At 40.2% G+C, this 26,586-nt stretch overlaps 1 protein-coding gene across 2 annotated transcripts in view; it reads left to right on the top strand.

Annotated features, from left to right (window-relative positions):
• chrna11 (cholinergic receptor, nicotinic, alpha 11) overlaps positions 1–18,678 on the top strand; it is a 21,464-nt gene extending 2,786 nt beyond the window's left edge. For both annotated transcript variants that reach the window (XM_014013166.1, XM_014013167.1), the window contains 9 exons: positions 912–1,051; positions 1,129–1,173; positions 2,595–2,704; positions 2,784–2,863; positions 4,913–5,080; positions 5,157–5,351; positions 8,826–8,912; positions 11,558–11,667; positions 12,848–18,678. In XM_014013166.1, coding sequence (XP_013868620.1) covers positions 912–1,051; positions 1,129–1,173; positions 2,595–2,704; positions 2,784–2,863; positions 4,913–5,080; positions 5,157–5,351; positions 8,826–8,912; positions 11,558–11,667; positions 12,848–13,573 — 1,661 coding nt within the window. In that variant the 3' untranslated portion in view covers positions 13,574–18,678. The remainder of the gene's footprint in view (positions 1–911; positions 1,052–1,128; positions 1,174–2,594; positions 2,705–2,783; positions 2,864–4,912; positions 5,081–5,156; positions 5,352–8,825; positions 8,913–11,557; positions 11,668–12,847) is intronic.
• Positions 18,679–26,586: the final 7,908 nt, after the last annotated feature.

A 26,586-nucleotide genomic window follows, 5' to 3' on the forward strand; every position in this document is an offset into this window, starting at 1 on the left:
CACTAACCTCACTCCTTTGTAACAACTAAGGCAAAATGTAATTAATTCAGAAAATCTTGTCAGGACCCCACCTTGATGTTTCAGGACCCCACTTTGGGTCCCYACCCCAACTTTGGGAAACACTGATCTAGACCACTGTTCCTCTGCCGAAGCACCTTTAAAGTATGGAGCCCCTCAGGGATCAGTTCTGGGCCCAGTTTTGTTTTCACTGTATATGCTGCCTCTTGGACATATTTTTAGAATGTTTAAGATTTCATTCCATCTTTTTTTTGCAGATGATGTACAGATTTACATGCCTTTAATGGGGAAAAATAAGGATAGTTCTTTACAGTCTCTATTAGACTGTTTAGGTGAAGTGAGATCATGGATGGACTCAAACTTTCTCCATTTGAATGACAACAAAACCAAAGTTATTTTATTTGGACAGAAAAATACCGGAAGTGACCCTGATGCAATTCTTGGATCTTTATCTCCATTTAACCAGAAATTTGTTAGAAATCTTGGTGTTGTCTTTGACAGCTGTTTGAAACTGGATAAGCAAGTGAATTCAGTTGTCAAAACAGGCCTTTTCTATTTACGTCTTTTAGCCAAGGTGAAGTCCTATTTTTGTTTCAGAGATTTTGAGAAAATTATTCATGCTTTCATCACAACACGTTTGGACTACTGTAATTCCAAAGTTTAAACAGTAAAAGTAAAAAAAGTGACTAATGGTGATAAAATACAGAGCTAATTTCATCATTGCATTTTCTGTTTCGCAGCCTTTTCCCCTGAAATTTTAAGTTTAATGATGCTCTCCTGAAGATGATTATTTTGAAATTAACCAAATCTGACCTCCTACATGTTTGTAGCATAGATTCATTCGAGTTGACACAGTCTCTAAAGAGCTGTCTGATTTCTGTTTGCTTCTACAGTGTCGTTACAGGGGCCTCACCAGAGGAACCTGCTGAAGAACCTGCTGAAGGACTACAACCGGATGGAGCGACCCGTGGGCAACGACTCTCACCCCCTCACCGTCTTCTTCACGCTCAGCTTGATACAGATTATGGACGTGGTAGGTGCAACCATCTAAATAAATTTTGATGTCGATTGAATGATTCAAGCTGAAAATAGGTTTTGAATATGTTGCAGGATGAGAAGAACCAAGTGTTAACGTCCAACATGTGGCTACAGATGGTAAGAGCTGGACTTTTCTGCAGTTCTGAGTCTTTTTTTGCTTTTTACTGTATGAAGCAGTTGATACAGAGAAAATTAAGGTCACATACTGTAACTCGTGGTAACCCAGTATTTCTAAACTTAGAGGAGAACAAATAACAGTCCCTTCTTATGAAAGTGCAAGTGCAATGCAGAGCCTGTCAAAAAAAAAGTCTCCACCTGGATATACTGTAACCAAGCAAGTTAGTGAGACTCTCCCAAAGGAGACGTGCTCCAGTGATTAATACCTTTCTGCTGGTGAAAGAAAAGTTATTTAGCCCTAAKTGATGCCATGAGGAGCTTCTCATTTCTCATTGGTCACCAGAGTCTTGTTCTTAACCCAACTGAGATGTGCTGAAGGRTTACACAACAATCTGTCAGTCAGAGTAACAAAAACCAAACAAAAACACACACGGTCTTTTGCATTGYTAGATTAGAAAAGGAATGCTTTGTGTGCCATGATCAATTCAAAAGGACAGTCTAATAGTTATCTTTTAGTTTTGCTTTGTGTCACAGTTACAAGTTTCAGCTCCTCAAACAAATATTAACCTGAGTGAAGATGATGCATTTATTAAATGAAAAATAATCTATCCAAACCAACTTAGCTCTATGTGAAAAAATAACTGCTCCCTAAACTTAAAGAAGACATATCATGTCCACCTTCTACATTGTGATGTTAGGTATACTGGAGATATGGTCAGATTGTGGAACAGGTTCATTAATATGTCAGATCATAGATTAACAAAACARATTTTTTAATGGGGTTTGTCAAATAGGAATACCTGAGCCAGACAAATTGAGAAGGTATTTCAGGAGGCAGATTTTAATTATGTTTATAGAAATAATTTAAGATGTATTTTGAACAGATTAAAGAGCCACTCCTGGGAAAAGTTCATCACTGTTTGTCCATTTATGGATAATGACTCAATTTAGAAACTTCTTGACTCTACAGGTTTTATAATCAGGCCTGAGCGTGGCTGGAAAAACTGAATTTAGCTTTTTAAAACAAACAAACAAAATAATCAGTTAACTCATACATAACTCATCAAGAGGGTGCAACTAACTTTTCACACAAGCTACACAGTAAATATGACAGTGTGAAATAAACACTCTTACAGGTTTTAGTGTTGTGTTAATTTAACACTGCCATACCTGAATAGTACATCATTATTTGAAAATGGCACTTTTTTACTCATAGTTTCTTTAACTTGTATAAACATTTATTTGTTGATCGTTATGCAGAAATAAAAAAAACAGGACAGAAGCTGCTACAACTTTTCCACAGRAATGTATCTTAAATTATTAACCCAGTTCTGTTGATGTGAGATTGAAGTGGATGTTTCTGGGCTGTAATCTGCAGATCTCAGTGTGCGTGTGTGTGTTTTTAATGTGTGTGTTTAAAGAGCTGGTTTGACCACTACCTCCAGTGGAACCAGAGCGAACACCCTGGAGTGAAAAACCTCCGCTTCACCACGGATCAGATCTGGACGCCGGACATCCTGCTCTACAACAGGTAAAACCCCTGAACGCAAACCTGGCGCACGTCTGCAATCGTCTGATGTCACTTCCTGCCCCTCCCTGTCCCTCCTCAGTGCAGATGACGACTTTGACTCCACCTTTAAGACTAACGTTCTGGTGAACTCCAGCGGCTTCGCCAAGTACCTGCCTCCAGGTGGGTTCCTGTATGTTTCTTTCATTGACTTCCTTCACGTCTCAGAGGTGCATCTCATCCTGCAGTCTCATGCTGTCTCGTTTGAACACTTGACATTAATATTTCATCAATAAAACAGCCTTTCTGGTTAGAAACTGGTTCCCGTGCTCCAACATCTATAAATAGGAGGCGCTCGCCTCCTCCGCTTCCTGCCTCAACCTAAACACAAGACTCCTGCAAGGCGGCGAAGGTAACGACTCCTCTGGGCTTTTACGGGTCTTTGCTTTGTATTTTCTCAGGCTCTTCCAGATTAAAGTAGCTCCAGCGTGAATCCCTTGTGCATCTGAGGGGTTAGAGCTGAAATTACCCACTACAGTAAAAGACACGGGCTGTGGGCTCAAAGAGCCACAKTAACAATTCTGTGGAAAGGCCAGATTTATTGATAGGTTGCTGCTGAATGTATTTACAGCTGCTTTATGTTCAGGAGGTAGTTAGGGGGCAGGATCAAAAGAAGGTGAAATAAACGAGATGGAGGAGAATTTTGACACCATTAAGAAACTATAAAAGGAGAGAAATGGAAGCAAAACAACAGGAGCAGAGATGCTGACCTCGGTTTGAGGATCTTATTGACGGCTAATAAAAGCCTTCAGGTTTGTGAGTGGCAGGAATGGAGCGTGAGATTGTCGAGGAGTAAATAAAGCGGCTCCCAGGRGTCTGCTGAGCTCCTGAGGTCTTGTTTTGTCTGGATTAATGACATTTCAGAAGGAAAAGGTGCGGCAGATTTTTAGCTCTTATCTCGATCGGGTGACATTTACAACAAGGTAATCGTGTCTGGAGCTCTCTTGTAATGTCGGCTTCAGAAGTGATTCTTGTTTTTGTTTCAGGAGCTCTGAAACGGGGACTGCTCTGAGCGAGATGAGAAGAAAAATAAACTGTCAGGTTGTAAAAAATGACACGTGAAGCACAAAGCACTGCTATTTCTTGTTTATACTAAAAAAAACAATGTAAAGACTGAATATTACTTAGGTAAATCCAACTCATCTGTTTGTTGAGTGCACCTTACGTTATTTAAGCTCACCTCCTGCTGAGAAATGAAAAGAGTTGGAGCTGTTTTGGTCAAACCATAAAAATAACGTGTAATCTCCTGCCATACAGACATTTAACGCTCAGATTACATTGTGAATAACTCTTCTCAATATCCGTATTTAAGTTACATCAATTTTTACGTTTGCTAATAGAAATAAGCTGTGGTTGCCAATCTTTTTAAATAACTTTAGATGAACTTCTGCTCTTTTTTAATTTAAATTGAATTCTCTGCTTTCATTTCCCTCTGAGGGCTGATTTGCATGTCGACAYGCTCATAATGAACGTCTTTAAGAGCTGCGAGGCCTCGCTGACATTTTAGCTGTGTGTGAATGTTCGAACAGGCTTGATTAGCTTATTCCTTTAAGTACATTTAAAGATGCTGTTTGTCAGCAGCCAGTACACGGATCATTGTGATTCTTCCTGTTGGGGGGGGGTTGGATTACACCCTGCGTGTGTGGCGTGTTGATTCATACATTTATTCTGGGTGATAACAGTGGCAATCTCATTAGGGCACTACTCATAATCTCATTTTTCAGTGATGTGGGTGTTTTCTGCTGCTGATGCTCGGTGAGCAGCGGTGCAGGCAGGGAGGAGAAAATCTGAGAAGTGGAGACGAGTGACACCGCTGCCAGATTTTTTTTTTTATATAGACATGTCTTTGATGGGAGGTTGTTTATTATCCAGTCTCTGCTTTTTTTTTTCTGCTTCGAACAGAATTTTATAGCAGTAAACTTTGTGGGCTGATACATTGTTAACAAAAACTTCTCTGCAGTAGATTCGATGCAGTTATCCCACCCAAATAATTTCTGTGTGAAAATCCAGTCAGATTGAATGAAAGCTCTAACAAGCTGTTTGATATTCATGACAGACTCTGCACAGTCCTCCTCTACGTCTGTTTTCAGTCTCCACAGGAAGCTGCGGGGGTCAATAATGTCGACTGATCGTCAGGCCCTCTCCCCCCTCACGTCGTCTTCTCTCTCTCAGGGATCTTCATGAGCACGTGCAACGTGGACGTTCGCTGGTTTCCTTTCGACATCCAGAAATGCGAGCTGAAGTTCGGCTCCTGGACGTACGACGGCTGGCTGCTGGACCTCCAGATGACCGACGCTGACATCTCAGGATACATGCCCAACGGAGAGTGGGATCTGATCGGTTAGTCTGGAGGAACATCTGCTTTAGCTTAAGGTCGAATCGTAACGTGACAGCTGTTTCGTGTGTTTTGTCGCAGGTGTTCCTGGTACAAGAAACGAGGTCTTCTATGATTGCTGTAAGGAGCCTTACCCAGATGTGACTTTTGTTATAACAATCCGTAGGCGGACCCTCTACTACGCCCTGAACCTGCTCATCCCCTGCGTGCTGCTGTCATCCATGACTCTACTCATCTTCGTGCTGCCTGCTGACTCCGGAGAGAAGATCTCACTGGGTGAGTGGGAACAGATGGACAGCAGCGTGAGCTTGTTCTATCTGATGCTAAATTTTAGGTCCGATTTGCCCATTAGGGTCAGAAAAGTGTCAGAGTTTTAATCCATGTTCTTCATTTGAAACATTCATTGCACTTTACTTACAGTCTTAAAGTACTTTTTATCTTGTTTTGAGATTTATATACAAAGCAAGAGCAGAGTGTATTAGAACATGTGTCAAACTGAAGGCCCAGGGGCCAAATCTGGCCCTCTCAGGGTTCCTACAGTTTAAAGAAAGTTAAATTTAATACTTTTTAAGACTTTTTAATGCCAAGTGAAATTAAATTTAAGCCCAATTTCATAATAAACACAAATGACAAGAAAAATACTGGCAGAAACTCATGAATAAAAGTAGTTTTGAAGTATTCAAATATTGCTAATAAACCAATTTTTTATCCATATCTAATTATAACAGAAACATTCTTAGCAGTCAGTTTTAAACTTAATGTAATTTCAGGAAAAATTTGTAGTTTTAGGACCCACAGGAGGGTTTTAACCCCAATTTGCTGTAGATGAAACCTTAAAGTGGCTGTGACATCAATTTTTTGTAAGAAAAGTGAATGCATTTTTGGAAAGACAACATTAACATATTACAAAACGAATTTCACACTGCTCAGATGAACAATTGAGATTTTTGCATGTGAAYTCACAGGAAGTGARGTCAAAGTGAAATGTCTGCARGTGATTATTTAAAAAACAATTTAATATTTGAGATGAGTTACAGTTATCCTATTTACAACGTGTTAACGTTTTTAAGACTTCTGAAAGATTGATTTAAGACATTTTAAGGTTAATTAAGGCCTTATATTTGGATTGATGAATTCAATGCCTTTTAAGACTTATTAAGGATCTGCAGGATCTCATTAACATTTTAWCCAGCCCCAAAAATAATACTTTAAATGTAAAATAGTTTTATGGGTCATCTTCTTGAACTGGACTTAGAGCAGTCTTCTCATGACAGCTGACCAACTTTCAAACCAAGAAAATTAAGTTAGAATTTTTCTGTAATTTTTGATTTTGGTGTGAAATGAACAGAAAGTGGACTTTAATGATCTTGTTCTGTATTATTATTTTTATTTTAAAGTCAAATAATTGCATTTTTGCATTGCATTGTTTTTGGTGTGTTTTTGACCTGATTTGCAGCGATAAGATATAATAAATGAAAGAAAGAAAGTAAGGTTTAAGAAATAAATGCTAATAATGAGTCTTTCAAACTTTATTCTTTTTACGTTATCTGTTAGGTCATGTGTGTTCTAAATGCTACATAATTCATACTATGGAAAAGGTCATTTATATTTCTATAAGAATAATTAGTTTTAACATTTGTCCAATAAAAGATGACAGAAATTGGTCCTTTGGCTTGGGCCAAGTTTTAAATTACGGCACCTTTGTGCAACTGAGTTTGACCCCCTGTGTTCYATTATTAATCTTGTTAGCCTGGAAATTTTCCCTATTTCAAAAAGTCTTACCAAGTGCAGTTGTCTAGATTATTTCACTTAATTTGAGATCATTTTAAACTTATTTTTAGATGGCTAATTTTTGTAGTTTGACTAAAAGGATACAGGGACATTTGGACATTTTACAACAACCTTGTGTTGATGGTATGTTTTGTTGATGTTTCTGTGTAATTGTGTTGTATAACACTCAGATTATATTTCAGTGGTTAATCAGTGCAGAAATAAGGAGTGTTTTTTCTCCCTGATAGCTCCAAGTCTAACATACTGAACGATCTTGCACAAAGTTTCTGACCCAGAAAAAGAAGGGTACCAAACAAAACATCAAACAGAAAAAGATAAATTTATGCAGTACAGGTTTTTGACTTCTTTCCACAAAAAAAATCAAGCACGTAAGCAAGGTCCCATAAACATGAAATGTCTGACTTCAGGGCTTTCATACGGAAGGTTTCTGAATATAGACGAGCTAAAAGTGGACCACTGCAGAACCAGAGTACACGAACGACACAGGAGATTATCAGGAGGCACAAAGAGGCGAAGTGGGGATGGGGGAGTGGGGGCAGAGAGAGGAGAGGGATTACCGGATAACTAAATGGGCACATGAGGAAATCGTGGTGGAGGAGAAGAAGAGCAATGGGTGCAGGAGGATGGCAAGAAGATGGGTGTGGATTTACGAAAAGATGAGCGTAGATGGCAGAGAAAGAGAAGACAGAAGGAAAAAGGAAGACAACCAAATGACACCATAATAGATGCGAAGTTCATTTTAAAATCAGTCTCACCCTGGTTAAAAATCAATGACGCTCGTGTCAACGGAACAATAAACACTTCAGACTCTTTTATCTCTGCTTTGAAGAGCTGAAACAACGAGTAACCTAACACAAGAGTATCTGTTCTGTTCCGAACACAAATTAATTGTTTCGGTCATTAAGGACCAAAAACATCAAACGCTGCCCCCAGCCTCTCCAATGTAAGAATTTATTTTGCTCTGCTGCCTGATTGCTGCTAATTAACTTTTTTCTTTATTTTTTTTTACCAGACATAAAAAGATACTAAGAAAATGTCATCTCAGGTCCTGCGAAATGAAAACTGACATTTTGAACTGAAAGTTTCAAGAAATCAGAGTAAAAGAGCCACTAAACATTTCATTATCTTTGTAGCACTCCATCCACTCATGACTACACTCTGTAATTTAGATAGATAATAATTATGATTTTGTTTAAAAATCATGTTTGACTCATCTCTGAGTGGGAGTTAAGCCTTAATAGCGTTGTCAAAGCATGTTCTCACTCTCTGTAAAGGCTGCCTRATGCAGCTTTTTACTAAATGTGTGGGGGAGAGGGAAGCCTTACATTTGAGGTCAATTAACCTATTGATGTAATTAAGGCTGGTGAATTGATTACATAGAAGAGAGCTTACACACTGCCTTCCAAGAAAATACTCTGCTGTCATTTCCACTTGATGGAGGAGACACCAGGACAAAATGGTTAAGCTTAAAAAAAAGGGAAACCTAAAGAYGGACTTTTAATCTACCTAACATCATCAAGCCTAACATATTTTATCTCCAGATCAGGAGTTTAATTGAATGTTCAAGCTGAGGGCAGTTATGCCAGCAAAGCACTTGTTAAATTCTGCTTAAGCGAAGACGTGTTTCACCGCTGGAGTGTATGTGAGGTGTGTTTTTTATTTTTAACTATCAGAGCCTGAGCAGTTTAAGGCGAGGTTGTTAGCCACGTGCGAGAGCCTTTAGGCCGGAGTGGTACAAAACAACCCGAGGTAATTCAGCATTTGAGCATTAGCTGGTCATTTCCATAAATCGAACCCGATCTCATCATGAGCTTGACCATTTATCAAAAACCCACCGGCGGAGTTCCTCACAAAGAGGCAAAAAAACGACTCCAGGGAGGAGACTAAACCACGTTATCGATCGCTTAACAAAATGTAGCTTAAGCATTAGGAACTGTGTGTCTGTCCATCTGCCTGCAGGTATCACTGTGCTGCTGTCGCTCACTGTTTTCATGCTGCTGGTGGCAGAGATCATGCCCGCCACGTCTGACTCCGTCCCTCTCATAGGTATGTAAAACCAGTTCTTATACCAATCACTAAATAAACTCATATTTSTGATTAAATGTTCTGTTGCAAGAACATTTAATGATGATCAACACAAAMGTATTTAAACTTRCCATWTCTGTAAAATAAGAACAAGGTTTCGCTTKAAGGGATCCCTGATTAGTTGTAACATTAGACTTTATTTGATYAACATTTATTTTAACTGTAAAATAAAGACTGTAAAAATACTGTAGGCTGTTTCGTTTAGTAATTTTTAAAAAATATATTTTAACATGGACGGAGCCATTTTATTTACACGCAAAGCATTCTGGGTAAATGATGACATGCATAGGTCCTCGGTGTGAGCYAGCTATATCCACCCTGAAGGTTAATCTTGGACAATATCTGATGATCGACTCTTTTAAAGGAAACCAGAGAGCGTTGACAGAGAGGAGAAGGTAGAAATGACTCAGCCTGGAACTGAAAATATGGATGGAGGACAACAGAGCTGCTTCATGGAAGAAGAACCTCAGCTTAGCCTGTTAGCCTTTGTGCTAGCGCCGACGCTATATAGCCTTATATATTTTAGCTCAGGGCTAGTGTGACAAACAAGCTAAACTGAGGTCCTCCATCTATATTTTCAGTGGCAGGCTGAGTCATTWTTGTGTTCCCCTCTCTGTTGTGCTTTGTTTTCTCGCATTCCACKGGGATTACAGATGGAAATTAGGTTGAAACCTATAATCTGGTTCAGTGCATCTCTACTCAATTAAATGTTTTTCTACTTGGTCCCAGTGAAATAGTCAACAACAACAACAAAAATTAAATAAGGCTTTAATTTGGACTTAAAAAAACAAGACCTAAACATAATAAAGTAGCTCAGGGACTGTGCTGGACAAAAAAAATATTAAAGTAAGCATTATTAATCAAGTGATATCCACAAATAAAAAGATGTTAATGTATCTCACAGAGGTTTCTGAACATCAGTCCAGCTCTGCTGTCTGCAGTGATGCACAGCCCAGATTTAACTATCTGCACAAAACATCCCTCCTTCTGTCCCACTGCAAGACCCAACGTGCAGAAATGATCTACAATCGTACACACGCTCTCTCCCAAATAATAAAAAAGAACTGTAAAAAATAAATTTATACAAGCCACCTGCTTACTCTAAAATTTTAGTGTCTAAATTTATTGTGGCCACGTTGCTAAAAATGATGTTTACAGAGCTCACCCTGCAGACGGAGGCAGATGCAAATCTTTGCCTGTAGACACACGGTGATTAAAAGCCGGAAAAAAGCAGTCATAAGCATTAAAGTGCTGCTTTCAGCATGTTTTTTTCATTTCAAGACAAACGGCCTTCACCTTAATTTGTTTGATGATGTTTTTGCCAACATGTCGCAGTATAAAATGTCATCATCAAACCTTAGTTTGGACATGTGTTTAGGTAAATACAAATTTTTCTTAKTAATCTTCCTTGAAGATTTCCTCACTGATCTTACAGCACTTCAAGCCAAAAGAAAGTAATTTATCTCAGAAGTTACAAACATAACGTTGCAGATTTTTTCCAGTTTTATTCCTCATAGGTAGATCTTTATGGGGTGCAAAACAAAATAAAAAAATATATCTCACAGATTTGCATTAAGGCCCTGTCATAATAATATTTRAGACAACTTATGTCAACTTATGATAATTTTAAAGACATCTAAGTTAAAGATGGAATTTAAAAAGTCAACAGGAATCCTCTTTTAGGTGTGTAAAAACTGTAATGCTAAAAATTGATCATATATAAATTTTATTAGTTATTTAGACCTTAAAAAATCACAAATTGGCATAAGTTGTCTAAAAAGTTTTAGTGTGACAGGGCCTTTACTTAGCACACTTTGTAAAACCCTAGTTAAAAAAAATCCACTGACATTTTATTATTATTTAGCTCACTGTTTTACATTTAGCTACTTTTTACTAAATGTTTAATTTAAATGTTAAATCCTAAATCTAAATTTGTAAATCTAAATGTAAAAGTTAAATCTTAGATATTGCATCTTAATGATAAAGTTTACATTTCAGAATGGAACGCAGCTTTTGTGTTGGTGTGCAGCTTTTGTTGTGATGAAATTATCCTGCGACAAAAACAACCACTAACATCGCTAACTCAGCTAACCCCGCTAACGCTTTACATCAAAACATCAAACCTGCGGTTGCGGCCAGTGTACGAGCTGCACTTCAAACTGCTGGACCACAGGRACAGTGTGTTCAACGAGCACCTTTTSAATTTAAAWTTTAAATGCCACCGTCAGCCGTGTTAGCAGAGTTAACAGCATTAGCTTTTGTCACAGAATGATGACATCACAACTGCAAAGGCTGCATTCCATGCCGAAATTCATAAATGCAAGCTTGATCATTTATCTGCAACATTCGATGTTTAACTTTCACTTGTATTTACACATAACTGTATTTTATTTAACATTTAAATTGACCATTTAGCAAAAACTAGCAAACCAAAAGAGCAGTGAGCTACATAATAAAATGTTAGAAGTAGGATTTTACACTCAGAAAATGTATTATGACATTTTCTAACGTTTTATTTTACACTGGGCACCCTATAGAACCTTGCCTGCTTTGAATCCATTGTGTTTAGTTTAATGACATTTAACCCCACTTCAACTCCTCCTCAGGTCAGTACTTTGCCAGTATAATGATCATCGTTGGGATGTCAGTCATCGCTACAGTGGTGGTTTTACAGTATCATCATCACGATCCAAATGGAGGCAACATGCCGAAATGGGTGAGGCTGAGCTCTTTCTGCTTTCAGACTCATTCAGGGACATACATCACGCTTTCTTCCTGATTTGGGTGTGATGTACTTCTTTTGTCAGCCTTTATTCCGGCTTTAGCAACAGTCTCCTGCTCGGCAACACTTCCTTCGTTTGTTAGCGTCGTAAGCCTCACTGCCAGTTTCTCTTTTTGTTCACCGGTTTCCTTGGCTGTGACTCATGCAGCAGTGTCAGTCTGCCTCGGTGTGTTCATCAAATGCCTCGCCGCAGACTACAGCAGGAGCGCATTTCAAAGCACTCCYGAGAAACGTGGGCGGATTCACTTCGACTCCTTCCCTATTTCTAGTTTTCTTCTGTTTAGAACTGAGAAAATGTATCACCACTATACAAAAGTTTCTGCTTTGTTATGAGCTTATAAAAAAAAAACCCAAATTGACAGAGTTCTCGATAAGTGATGAATGAAGGAGTTGGCTGGCTGCATGAGCATGCAAACGCTGTGTTTATTGACACATTGCAAGGACGTTCTGTTGATGAATTGCCTGTTCAAACAATTCAATGGCCAATTAACAAGCTAATTGATGAGGTTCAGATTAGGGCATCGAGCGAGCACAGTTCATAATTAGACTTTGCACAAAAACAACATCAGCAGTGGCAGCAACAGGAACCGCTACATGACTTGTAAACTTAGTCTGCAGAGACTAATTGAGCAGTAATCTGGACATTAGCCCTCATTAGATGCCAGACACCCATCTGGATGCTGTCGGGACAGTTTGTCCTTTTAGAGGGCTTTCTGGGTGGGTTGAGTGAAGGAAAAGAGTGAAGCAGAAGTTTTAAATGTGAACTAATTTGCATTATTTTTTTTTTATCTAAGCCCGTGACGGTGGTGAAACTGTAATCACACAGTTCATCTCAGTAAGCCCACAGTTTGAATTTAAAGGCTGCGTTTTCAGTTTCCTCTCTGCGGGGATTCTAGCGAAACCAAAAGATGATCTCTGCCTGAGGCGCCTTKACTAGGCAGCGCTTGTGCAGTGGTTTCAAATTTAGATGTTTGCAGAAGCAATATAAAAAACCCACAAAGTTGTAAACAAAGYGCGTTTTTGTGCAGCTCTCTGTGGGCCAAGATGTAATGCTTTCCTCACACAGGATTTTCCATCGCCCTATCTGAGTGCATCTCTTTCTTCCTGGCTGTAGGTGCAGCTCGTTCTGCTACAGTGGGTCGCATGGTTCTTGCGGATGAAGCGGCCGGGGGAGAACGACGACCCGGAGCGGCCCCCCTGCGCTCCCAACCTGCGCCGCTGTTCCTCGGGCTCGCAGAGCGGGAGCATCCCCAACCCTCCGGACGCCACCCTCCACCCGCTGCACCCGCAGAACCTGACACCCCTCCAGACGGGCCCTCTTCACGCGGGGCACCCTCACCTGCACACCCAGTCCAGCGCCAACAACAACGGGAACCTCCTCTACATGGGCTTCCAGAGCATCGAGGACTCTTCGGTGCTCTCAGAACCCATCCAGAGGAATAATATCTCCACAGGACTGCCACGGGTGGCAGGAAGTCCGCCTCCCCACCTGCCYTCCCAGTTTTGCAGCTCCCCACCACCTCAGGACACCGTCGGGTGTCCCAGCACTGTCTCCAGTGGTGGGGGCTTCGGAGGTGGACCCGGAGGACTAGGAGGGGGCTCAACTTCGGGGATGGGAGACCCCCAGCTGCAGGCGATCCTGGAGGAGGTGCGTTACATGGCGGATCGGTTCCGAGAGCAGGATGAGACTGAGAGCATGGCTGACCAGTGGAAGTTTGCCGGCGCCGTGATCGACCGCCTGTGTCTGGTGGCGTTTAGTGTTTTTAACATCATTTGCACCATCTCCATCCTCATGTCTGCTCCAAACTTTGTGGAGGCGATTTCCAAGGACTTTGTTTAAAAGCAAAAACAAAAACAAAAAAAAATTAAAAAGAAGAAAAAAAAGAGAAGAAACATGTAGGAACGACTGAAGYAAATTGAAATGAAATGTAGAACGGAGTGGGCCCTGATCCAAGGAAACACCATTTCCAGCTCTGTGATTTGTGATTGCAAGGATGTGGGAAACGGAAAAGCAACTAATGCTTTTCTGTTTCTGAAACATTCTGTTTTGTAAACTAAAAAAAAGAGAGAAGAAAACAGATGATGAAGGGAATACAGAGCGAAGTTTGAATTAAATCAGAGTCCGCAGGGTGGTTTATCAGATTCTTGACAAGGTAAAATGGTTTTTTTGTGGCCAATTCAAAGACTTTTATTCAAAATTAAAGAGAAATACGAGTCAGACGTGAAAAATTTAGTCGAGTGAAGCTTGAGGTACGAAGGATCCTGAATCAGGGCCGACTGAAAGGAGGAAGGAGACAGACAGATGAGCAGAGACAGATAAAGGAGACAGATATGTGACTGTTTTATTGTCTCGAGGAGGGAAGGCAGCCCCTTTACTCCCACATGTGGAGAAAATACTGCATCATTTAAAGCGATGCAAAGACTGGCTGGGAGAGGCTTTTACAAGGGCACAAAACAAAGAGCCGCCGTGAAGGACCGACACTCCATCCCCCCTGCGACACTGGCAGATTTAGAGTTTGGAAGTGGCTTGATGCTCGGATGCACAAAAAAAAAAAAAAAAAAAAAAAGTTGACCGAAGATCAAGAGCGCCACGTCGCACAGGAACAGAAGAGGATCTCATCTATTATTTAATCACATTCATCTTATGACCGTCAAATTGAAAGACCTTGGATAATCTTTAAGACTAATAAGCTTTTCGAAGATCAACCCCCTCTCTGCTTGGGAGTCACTTTCAGATTTCCAAGGCCTTATCTCTCTACGAGACGATTGGCAATCAGCAGAGATGAGAAGCTCCTCAGCAGCTTGCACTGCGTGRGGCACTTCTCCTGGCTCGGAAACCGAATTAACCGGTCATCAACAGTGCAGCTGCAACGCAGTGGAGTCCAATGAAAATTCATGGGCCAGTTACCTAACTGCATCTGGCGGGTCATAATGGACCAAGGAAACTCATTGGACTTCGTATTAAAGGTTTAATAACTCAGACGGGAGGTCAGGGCTTTAAAAGGACACGAGAGGCAGCAAGAGGGGACGAGATCAATCAAAATTTGATATAGAGGAGCGGCGTCGCCAATAAATTTCCGTCAAATCCCTTGACTGGTTTACGGCTTAGTGAACGAGCTTTAAAAAAGGAGAGGTTACGTTTTATTTTGAAAATTACACTCATGAAACTTGACTCAGGCTGTCATGGAAACAAGTTGAGGGATCTAATTTACACTAAAACCTTTAAGATCATATAAAAAAACAGGGGAAAAAAATGAGTTTCCTAAACTTATTGAGAAAATGTTAAACTGCCACAATGTGACTCGTGTTTCTGCTTATAGTTTGAACTCAAGTTTATTTTAGGTTAGCTTCATTTAGTTAGTTTATAATCAACCTAGGTGTGGGGTTTGCAACCTTTAATCAAAGGGGATGCTTCTGTTTCTTGGCTCACTGGAAAAATGTGTCCTGAGCTGCAAAACGTGCATCAACTGTGATTATCAACTGGTGGTCTGCGGGCCGCTTTGGGTTTGTTGAAGGGAGGCCTTTACGGCCCGTGGGGGCGACATTATAAAACTAATAATATATTGCAATTTTTAARGTTTATTGTTGTTTTCATAGCTTACAACAAAATAAAAGACCGRATTCACATTTAATTGAATAAAAATTTAACTATGCAAATGTGTTTTTTTCTAATCCTTACTATTATCTACTCTGGTATTAAAGGTCTTTAAAGTTAAATGATAGATTTGAAAGAAATATCAAATTTTAAGGCTGGAAGTTGGATTACTAAGTGGTCATAATTTAGTGGTGATCATGTATTTGCAAACAAATTGACAGGACAACTGTTAAAACTAGCCTTTTTCTAAAAAGGGACTAAAGAGCCACATGTGGCCCCAAAGCCACAGGTTGCAGACCCCTGACCTAGATGCTTTTTTACCAAGKGGTGCATCTAACTACATCTTGTCATTAAGCCAAACAGATAATTCTAATTTTGAAAGTGGAATCTGTGGATAAATGACACTTTACAGAAATGTTTCTACAACGCAAACAGCTGGACTTTAAAAYAAATGCAAAAACTGCGACACAAAAGTCCAAAATCTAAACTTACAAATTGTGACGGAGGTAATGAGGCTGTGAGAAAGAGAATGAGTCAATCAAAAGAAATCGCTAGAAGCAACAGGAATTCTCCCTCTTAGATAACACTTTACTGAGCTGATCTTTGATCTGCTCAGATCCAGCTGRGGTGCTCGATGTGCTAAAAAGGAAGACTCTAAAACCCAGCTTGTGCGCATTTAAATATGAAGAAGACCCACAAGAGATGAGACATTTCTACCATCAGATGTTGAGAACGCTTGAAGAAAAATATTAGATTTTCACGCTTTGAGAAAACCGTTATCAAAGAAAAAAAAAAACACAAAAATGGCAGCACCAGCCACGATCAGAGGCTCGATTCAGGSCAGAAAAGAAGCAGACAGGCGTGAGAACAGCATGACCCGACACAACATCACTTCTTTTTTTCCATGACAACAGATCTTATTGTTGCTGGTTCTCAGCAGCTGGTATTAAATATAAATTCATGACAGGGGGTTTTTCTTTCCTCTTTTGCACAAACACTATAAAATCGAAGTAAGAATAATAGGGRAGATTTTGTAGCAAAAAAATACATGGTGGAAAATAATGATTATAAACCAGTGTTTCACAAACACAGACCTCCACTACCTAAATACATCCGAACAAGAAGCACTGAAAATATTCACTGCGAGCTCAGTCACTTCTCTCCTACAGTTTCTTTTAGGTTTTCCACACCATCATGGCAACAAGGTCAGATTAAAAGAAGCCAAATGTAGTAAAAAAAGTAAAAACGGCTCCATTGTTGTGGTTTCTAGCGCACAAAATGACAGTGGGAATGCGTGACATAAATCACTGTCATTGAATCCATAAAGCTCCAGGTTAAGTCCACATAAACACCAAACATGGAGCTTATTAAGCAATTCACTCGGAAAGCTTTGGGTTAAGTTTCAGTTTTTCTCACCAGAAATACCATTAGGACGTGGATTTGATATTTAGAAAATTTGTTTTGCTAAATATCTGTGTTCTTCTGGACAGGACTTTACAGAACAATGTTTTAGCTGCTCTTTTCTGAAAAGCTTTTCTTTGTATAGCGTTTATCGAAAAATACTTTTAAAGTGATTCTTATTAGACAAATTACTTAAAAACAACTCTTTACAGTCATATCAGCATAATTACTCTGAGTTAAACTTCTAAAAGTACCACACTGTGAAGTTTTACTGGTAGTTTTATTATTTTTTAGCATTGTGTTTTGTTGCTGTTCTTGTTTGAATGAAACTGGATTAGTTTGAATTAATTATGCTGATATTTTTTATCTCACTTATGCATCATTGTTCTGATACTTTTATTGTATTTAGGTGGCTCCTTATAACTATACTTCCTCATCCATGCGTCACAGTTAATTCAATAGTTATCAAGGCAAAAAACATTTTTGTCTTTTTAACGTCGTATTTTGAAGTTAGCATTTTGAAGCGTCTTTGCTCACTCAGTTTGTTCTGCACTTTCATTCAACTGCTGCAGTCTTTTTTAAACTTTTCTTTTAAGTGAAAACTTAAACAGAGTAAATAATTTAGCTGCAGCTGGTTTTCTCATACGCYTATTCACTTATCCGAATTAGGTTTTTTTCTTTCTGCCTTTTTTTAATCTAGTCTTTCAAAAGCTTAATTTTTTTTTACCGACAAAGCATTACAGAGGCTGCAAAATGATGAATAAATTGGTAAAATATTCAATTTCAGGACAAAAGGTGTAATAGCTCCTCTTGGTTCCCAMAGCAAATTGCAGCCGTTTCACAATGGAAGTGAATAAATTGTACAATGAGCTGGTTTAACTCGCTCATTTCTCAAATGTTGGAAAAATGCACTGAATACCTTTCTGCTGAGGAAGGACTGGACAAAAAACTAACTGGTTAACAAATGTTTTCACATCAAAATCTTTAGATTGTACTCAGCAATAAGGGTTGGGACTAAAAATACACAYAAATAATATAGGAAAACAACTTGCTCATTTTTAGAATAAGATTTTTAAAGAGRTGAAGGTTTTAATATTAATTTCCTGTCAGATCATTGTTTTAACAAACTACTATTTCAGCCCAGTTATTTTAATGTTTTTATGAGACTGAACTTAAACTTGTTCTATTCGCAAATATCTGAAATCACTTCAAACTGTAAGCAGAGGCATTAAGTCTGATCTGTACTGGCGTGTGGTCTGTGCCAGCAAATCCCACTGAGAGTCCAGATTTTCATTTCATTAGAAAAATTAAACCTTGCACTAAAACAGGCGGGCACTTTCAGTAAACATTCGACTGCGTTCCGTTGCAGATTGAATCACATTTGATGCTTTGGAGAGGTTTTATTTTTTCTTCTTCTGTTTTTTTTTTTTTACGGCGGCAGGATGATGGATATGAAACCGATCGTGAATAAAACGACGGCATTCATCGTAACGGGGAAAACATGACCAGTGCAACGTGTGGCTTATTAATCTGTTTCTAATCATTTTATGACACAGAGGAAAATAAATCTCAGGCTTTGGCTACACAAGATGCAATTTCTTTTCCCTCGGGACAGATTTGCTGTTTGGTCTTGGTGACGAGAACGACGCTGGACAATTCTACTCTTATTTATTTTAGAAAACCTTTAAGATTTTGTCTTATAAAGGCCACAAATGTTTACTACATTCCTGGTGAATGCTGTCAGTCTCTTCTGTTAAGAGTTTTTTCTCTTTGTCTCTTTATCTGCTGTCTTTCTGTCTCTCCTTCTTTCAAGTCAACTCTAGAAGCAGGTAAAAAGTCAGCTTCCTGCCAGCAGATTTGCAAAAGGCTATTCTCCTTTGAGCACATGCCACATCTGTACAGAGCACCTCCCTTTGAAAAAAATAATAAAAGATTCTCCTTTTTTTCTACTGCTTCTGCTTTTCTCTTCTTCCTACCTGTCCCGCCACCCAAAAATGAAAAAGGGGGAAAAGTGAACCGCGAGGGGGAATAAGAGGAGATAAAGTGCTGATGTGCCGGTGGGAGCTGGACGGAGCCAGGAAGGAAGGAGGTTGGAAGGTGGGCGCTGGGAAAAGAGGAAGAGGAAGGGAGGGTTTAATGGAGGAAAGAGTGGCATCACGGGCAGTTCATCGGATTTACGAGGGACGGTGGCGGGAGAGACGGGTGCTTAGACGAGTATAACTCAGTCACGGGCATCAAATTAAAGGTCAGCGCACTAGATCACGCCACGAGGAGGGGAAAATATATCCTAAAAGGATAAACAAATCGGAAAACTATCGTCATGCGACTGTAGGAGAGCTGCAGTTTCTGGCTGGCCTTCACTGTGTCACTCAGTCAGTGTGTCAGGATGAGTAAAGAGTCATCGGCGTATTTATAGTAGCCTGCCGGTCCTTATTCAGCCCAGGCAAGGCTCCCTGCCTGATGAGCTAAGTCGACGGTGGAAAAATGTGCAGCGCCAGCAATCTGGCAGCGCTTAGATTTACTGTGTTCACTCAGATGGAAGAAAAGAAGAGAGAGTCAGGAGGCTGTGTGTGTCCGTAGGGGAGATGAGCCCCTCGGTTCGCATGTATGAGCGGACTCAATCAGTTCTCCTTTCTTCCTCTCCATCCTTATTTATTAAGCCAGCGGCAGCGCTCACCTGAAGGCTTCTCTAAAGAAGTTACCAAATGGCTAATTCAATGCTGGCGTCAGGATGTAATCACTGTTCAGTTTGTAAATAAATAAAATGATATACTTCACATGCTAAATCAATCTGCAGCATTACATGCAAAGCAGCATGTAGCAGCCACCCACGTGTGCACACCTGTTCACTCCAAAAGTCCCAGTGCTGCTGCACGCTCGCATCCCAACAATCTTGCGGCTGAAGCCGATCAATGCCTTTTAATTACCAAAGGCCCAAAGCGCTGGTCGATAGAGCTGACGAGAAGCAGAGAGAGAGAGAGAGAGAGAGAGAGAGAGAGAGAGGGAGGTGGAGATTCTCCGGACGTTGATTGATGCTCACTCCTCCCAGCGAGCCTACCTGCAGATGTGTCGTTAGGCCTGATTAATCCTGCCGGGCTGTATTCGCTCATTTTACAGACTGTCGTTTAACCGGCTCTGGCCGCTGTGGTCACAAGGTTAAGTGGAAACGAGGTGTCTGCACCGAGGGACAAAAGCCCCCACTACGACCAATAAGTCAATAGTGACTGATTACAGACTACAACATTTAGTGAAAGTCTGGTTCTGAGCAGACTGAGGTTTGGCTTCTTTTATGCCGATGCAAACTTCCACTTCTTTCAACCCATTTACTCTGGAATCCTCAAGTATCTGTAAAAGTGGGGAGTTATTTCAGCTCAAGGTCATATTTCATTGTTCTGACTTGTACTCGACTTCTCATTCATTTTTAAAAGTGTACTCCAGCTATACATTTCTGATAAACTAAATTTAAAAGGGACGGAAAGCAGCAGAGGCTGAAACGGTTTGAATCGAAGCTGACAGCATCTTTCATAAGATAGTACAGTTATTAAAACCTGGATTATGAAGAGTTTTTGTTCTCACAAAGCCGCATCAAAACAACGAAAAACCATGACCCTGCCTGCGCCCGGAAATAAAACACTCCAAAATAATCAACATTTCTCCATGGTTCATTGTTTATTTTTTAGATCACCTTCCCTGACCTGCTTTAAAACTGACCAGAGTACAGTATCTCGTTAAGTTAGCATCAACAGAACCGGAGGTAGTTAATTACTGCACTAATTTTTACCAAATGACACCAAGACGTTAACTTTCCACTTCAGCTTTTCATTGTAAAAGTGTAGTTTTTCAGTGGCAAAGATTTATCTGAAGAGCAATAAACAGAAACTCGTTTTTTAACTCCATCCTGTAAGACTAAAAGGAATGCATAGCCAGATGCGGCGGCCATCTTGAATGGTGATGACTTCAAAAAGCAATAAGCTGCAGATACTTTATGAGAGTTTCAATGAAGGGGAAATATGCAAAATCCCTTTTTAACCATTAAATACATTTTGTTGTGTACTTAGAGTCTGCAGAAAAATGTATTAAACTGGAATGGGCCAGTCTGGAAGCTGGAGGAGGGCAGGGTCTAAAGCATCTCATTTGGATTTAAAGAGACAGCCTCAAAACAAATTGATGAAACACACCTCAAAAGAGGGGTGAAAGAGGGGCTTGTGGAGTTACAATAAGGAGGAATTCAGACCAAAGCGTTGTAGTTCCTCTTTATATAAAACTGAGTGATTTAAAAGTGAAAAAAAAAAAGGAAATCAAAAATAAAAAAATTGTATAGGTCTTCTGGACGGGTTCTTCTCTAATGAAACGTTTCGTCTCTCCTCCAAGAGACTTCTTCAGTCTGAGAGTTTCAGGCAAAATTCAGGCTTTTAAGCCCTGCCTCCGTGTGACTGATACTCACATCACATGGCTATTGTTGACACCTAATTAACACCTATTGTTAACAGGGGGTGGAGTGATACTGGCAATAGCAGCACTGTAGGAGGGGGACAACTGAAAAAGGAGGCCTCCACCTCTGTTTAATGATGGACGGTCTTTCTTCCCAAAAATGGCTTCTTTTACTCCTCTCTCAAACCAACGTTCCTCTCTATCAAGAATGAGAACATCCTCATCTCTGAAAGAGTGACCGCTGGCCTGTAAATGAGTGAAAACTGCAGAGTTCTGGCCATTAGATGTAGCTCGTCTGTGTTGGGACATTCTTTTGAACAGTGGTTGCTTTGTTTCCCCGATGTATAACTGGTCGCAGTCCTCCTGGCACTTAACAGCATATACAACATTGCTCTGTTTGGGCCGGGGCACCGGATCTTGATCTCTCTTGATAGGGAGGAACGTTGGTTTGAGAGAGGAGTAAAAGAAGCCATTTTTGTGAAGAAAGACCATCCATCATTAAACAGAGGTGGAGGCCTCCGTTTTCAGTTGTCCCCCTCCTACAGCGCTGCTATTGCCAGTATCACTCCACCCCCTGTTAACAATAGGTGTTAATTAGGTGTCAACGATAGCCATGTGATGTGAGCATCAGTCACAAGGAGGCAGGGCTTAAAAGCCTGAATTTTGCCTGAAACTCTCAGACTGAAGAAGTCTCTTGGAGGAGAGACGAAACGTTTCATTAGAGAAGAACCCGTCCAGAAGACCTACACAATTTTTTTTCTTTTTGATTTTTTACCTGGATTACTGAGATACATCAGGACAAGAAAAAAAGCATTTAAAAGCTTCATACAGTATGTCTCCTTTAAATCCATCTAGTGAGATATTTTGCCAACACTACAGAGAAACATATGCATGGACTTTGCAAAAAACCACCTCTCAACTTCGGTGTTGTATTTCTAGTATAAATGAACAAATGTGCATTGTGAAGGAGAAACCAAGGACAAGAAAATCACTGACTCTGTCGCGAGAGAATAAGTTCAAAACGAGGTGACATATTTACTTGTGATCTTCAGCTTTCATATTTCAATCCCTTGCTTTTCCATCTCCAGCTGTTCTTCACACTCTCCGTTCAAATACTGTCTCCAGCTTCACGCTGAGACATCATCTGAGTTATTTCTACACGCTTCAGAAGGTCAAAGACAACGTTAGCTGGCAGCAGGCAGGTCCCGATGTGACAAGAACCGCCATCCTGACGTGTAAAAATGGGAACGTACCGCTTTATACACTGCTGAGAGTGGAAGTATAAAGTGGCGTTAGCTGACACGTTCTGGGCTTTAATGTCTTGTGTCGGAGCTACCTGGTAAAAAGCAATGAGACTGGATAATCTTGCAGTTACTATAATGAATGTTTGAGAAACTTTGGGAGTGCTGCTGTGAGGTGAACTATATCAGCGGAGAGTTGTGATTTGATGCAACTCCAGGAATCTTGCTTACAAACAAACCTAACATTGCATCTGAATCTCATGACGCACCAGCGTAGCTTAGCAGCGTTTTATGTTTTAAACACTAACCGTGTTTTCCTGCATCGCTCTGGGAAAAAAAAGCTACAATTCAGAACGGGGGAGAATTAAACCACAACAACAAAAAAAAGAAGTCTTGATTTGGGACTCAGGAGGAAAATATACATGATTATGCGAGCTTTGGGGTTACATAATGTAATTTAAGATTCCGGAGTCAGCACTCTCTGAGAAGCATCCGCATGAGAAACAAAAAGAAGCTGTTGGCTTCGCTGAATGAACACACAAGAAATGTAAAAAAAAAAAAAAAGGACTGACAAATAATTGAGTCCAGCCAAAAAGGCTGCCAGAGGCAACTCAGAGAAAAGCCAAGGATGGCACGTTGGAGAGACTCCCACACACTTCCCGCTGAAGCCTCAAACTAAGTGGACGAAAAGTGGACTCGACACGTTTATTCCTCAGGTGTGACCACGAGATAAGCAGCTCTGAGGTCATTATTCCAACCTGACAGGGAAAATGAGTCGACTGTATGGAGGAGAGGCGTTCTGCTTGTAAGACAAGATTCACCTCCTCTACCTGCTCCACGCGTCACCCTTCAAGCTGCAGACCCGAGTCAGGCCTGACGTTTGCTGCCACAGCAACACAAAAACYGCTTATAAATCAGTCAGTTGTACTAATATTGAGCTAGAAATCGGGGTGGGAGTAGCAGAGAATCATCTGATCTATCAGGGTCTCACAATAGTTTGAAATGACAAGAACTCTGTCTCTGCTCGGCTTAAAGGGGCAATATTATATATTTATATTTAAATTCTATACCATAATAAAGTAACTGCCACCTTCAGATGTTATTAAAATGTTTATATGTTTAAATAGAAAATAAACTTGACTTCTCATCATATCTGTTTTTAAACGCCTTGAAATTGGCCTCTGTCTCTTTAAGAACCTCCTTCCGCTTCTGCCTCGCCCATTTCAGCACGGCCGGGTGGGTGTGTGTGCTCTGTGATGAGGAAGCTCAGCATGGAGACACAGCCCAGAGGAGGAGCTGATCCCAAAAGGTGGTTCTAGTCCCAACCAGTCGTTTTTGCTCCCCTGCCTGGCTGCCTCAGGACACTGCAGGATTTCTCAAACATGCATGAATGAGTCAAAGTAACACTCTGGGCATGTTTTTGATGAGAGGATAACATTATAACACGATATAAAACTCAAAAAAGTTGATTTTACATGATTTAGCCCCTTTAAAAGGGGTTTAGTTTTAAAGCCTAGCATGAAAAGTGAATGATGACATGTGACTGAGCACCAGATTCTACTAGTTTATAATCAAGACACACATTGGGGTCTATATAAAGTGGAACTGCAATGCTTTGATTTGAATTCCTCCTTATTGTAGCTCCACAAGCCCCTCTTTCACCCCTATTCTAAGGTGTGTCTCAGATCAACTCGTTTTGAGGCTGTCTCTATAAATCCAAACAAGCTACCCCTCTCCAGATTCCAGAGTGGTCCACTCTAATTGAGGGGTTGACGACTATATACAGTAGCTGCGCAGAAACTTTTTATTTACGAATTAATTAAAAGATGTCAACAAGGGAAGACTTGTCCATCCAGCCTCACATGTTGGAGCCAGAGTCTGACCCAGAGCCAGAGGAGAATGAAGACCACCAAARTGTAGTTGGTAAGTCCAGACCTTATTTGGCAGTTCTGTTGCAAATAGTTCAGAAATCATAGAAAATAAAAAAAACTGAACAAATTTAAAGTAAGGATATTTATGCAGCACCAGAAGAAACTAAATTCTGATTTTCTGCACTCCTAGAGACTCCCAAGAACACAACAAAATGTATTTAAAAGGGGCGATATTATGTGTTTCTCAGGCATACATCTAAATACTATACCATTATAAAGTATCTGTCACCTTTAGTTGTTATTAAAATGCTGTTTTTTATGTTTAAATAGAAAATAAACTTATCTTCTCATCACTTCCTCTTCTAAACACCTCGAAACTGGTCTCTGTCTCTTTAAAACCACCTTCCTCTTGGCTCGGATTCAGTTTTACTTTCAGTTTCACCCTTGCTTTGTTACTGCCCGGAGCCTGCAGGAGTCATGGGCGGGGTGTGTGGGGTGTGGGGTGGGGAGGTGTGCTCCGTGATGAGGAAGCTCAGCATGGAGACACAGCCCAGAGGAGGAGCTGATCCCAAAAGGTGGTTCTAGTCCCAACCAGTCGTTTTTGCTCCCCTGCCTGGCTGCCTCAGGACACTGCAGGATTTCTCAAACATGCATGAATGAGTCAAAGTAACACTCTGGGCATGTTTTTGATGAGAGGATAACATTATAACATGATATAAAACTCAAAAGTTGATTTTACATGATATTGCCCCTTTAACAGCTAAAATAATAGATTTATTTATATGTCTTTTTAAATTTAATATCCTCAGTCGTCACTCCATCTGTAGGCATCAGGAGCTCAGTCGCACATAAATTAGACATTAAACTTTTAAAACTTTAATATATGCAAACATATTTGCCTTTCAAATCTGTATGCAGACACAGTGATGATTATGCCAATTATGTCTGCACTGCTTGCTTTACATAAATATTATTTCCAATCAATATGTTCTGCTACAAAAAAAGCTGTTTTATTTTAATTTTTTGCATTTTTTTTTTTTTTACAAAAATGTGTTTTCTGTTTTGATAGTGTTGTCTGTAATTTCTGATAATTGCGCACCTTGGGGTAGCAGCTACTCTGTCAGCATGAAGATTACACTTCAAAACACTTTTAAGAAAAAAATAAAAGCACGTCATCTTTCAAAATGTTTGGCATTTACTAATGCTGTCAACAAACTGCAATATTTCTAGAATACAGACAACTGGCTTTGTGAGAAAGAAAAAAAAAGGGGGATTAAATTGAGGTGAAAGCATTTGAGTTGTATCTAATAAGACAAGTACTTTAGCCCTCAGCAGCACCGGTGCACAGAACATTTTTGGGCTCGTTTCCATGAGGTGCATTAGCTGTCCCTGCACTTTTAGTTTAGAGGAAACCTGCCCTAGTTTTTTTCCTCCACGCTGTGCAACAGTTCCTGCTCCCGCAACGGCGYCCGAATCCTGAGATCCCCGCAGCACGTGCTCATCAAAATGTCACTGTGCCCGCGGCTCTGCCAGGATAATGTGCCTGCCTGAGGAGCTGCAAATCATGATACATGGCCCCGGGACATGTAATGTTCTGCAAAGTGCTTCTCCCTTCCCAATAAACTCTGGGCTATGTGCAAGGCAAGAAATGTGAATTTGTAATGAGAGCTGCACAGTCAAAACATAAAAAAGAAAACTGCAACAGAGCAGCCTGTCATTTCATTAACTAAAAAAAAAGATGACATTTAAATTTCTATTCATCTTCCTTTATTCACCTTAGACGAAATTCATCCTGCCAACAAGCTGCCGTATCTGCTCTGCTTCACTTCTCATACGCCGGGCTGCGCGGTGCTAAAGGTGTTGAGACAAACAAAAACGGCTGTCAGAGCTGCTCCAGGGCCTCAACTCAGCCCATCTGAGCCGAACTCAACGTTTATCAGCAGCCGGTCGGCAGAAAGCGCCACCCACTGAGGCAGAAATGACTGGATTTACTGTGCAAAGGCAGACACACAAACAGACGGAATAATGTGGCAGAAAACCTCCCATCTATTGGCAGCTCACTAAAACTAATGAGAAATTAGASTTATAGTCATTTAGGCCAGTCCTGAACACATAAAGCGTAATATTGTGCAATTCCATCTTAAACTGAACTGACTCCAAAACCAAAAGGTGTATAGTAACAAAGTATATTTACTTCTTTACGATATATAGGTATATTTTGAGAATCTGTAGAGAAGATAAAAAGGATAATTTTTACTTCTTTTCTTTAAAAGTAAACACCTCGTTACAAATTTAAACATGACCAGAACTCTAC

The sequence above is a fragment of the Austrofundulus limnaeus genome, unplaced genomic scaffold (genome assembly GCF_001266775.1).
Source record: "Austrofundulus limnaeus strain Quisiro unplaced genomic scaffold, Austrofundulus_limnaeus-1.0 Scaffold98, whole genome shotgun sequence".
In the NCBI taxonomy this organism is placed as follows: domain Eukaryota; kingdom Metazoa; phylum Chordata; class Actinopteri; order Cyprinodontiformes; family Rivulidae; genus Austrofundulus; species Austrofundulus limnaeus.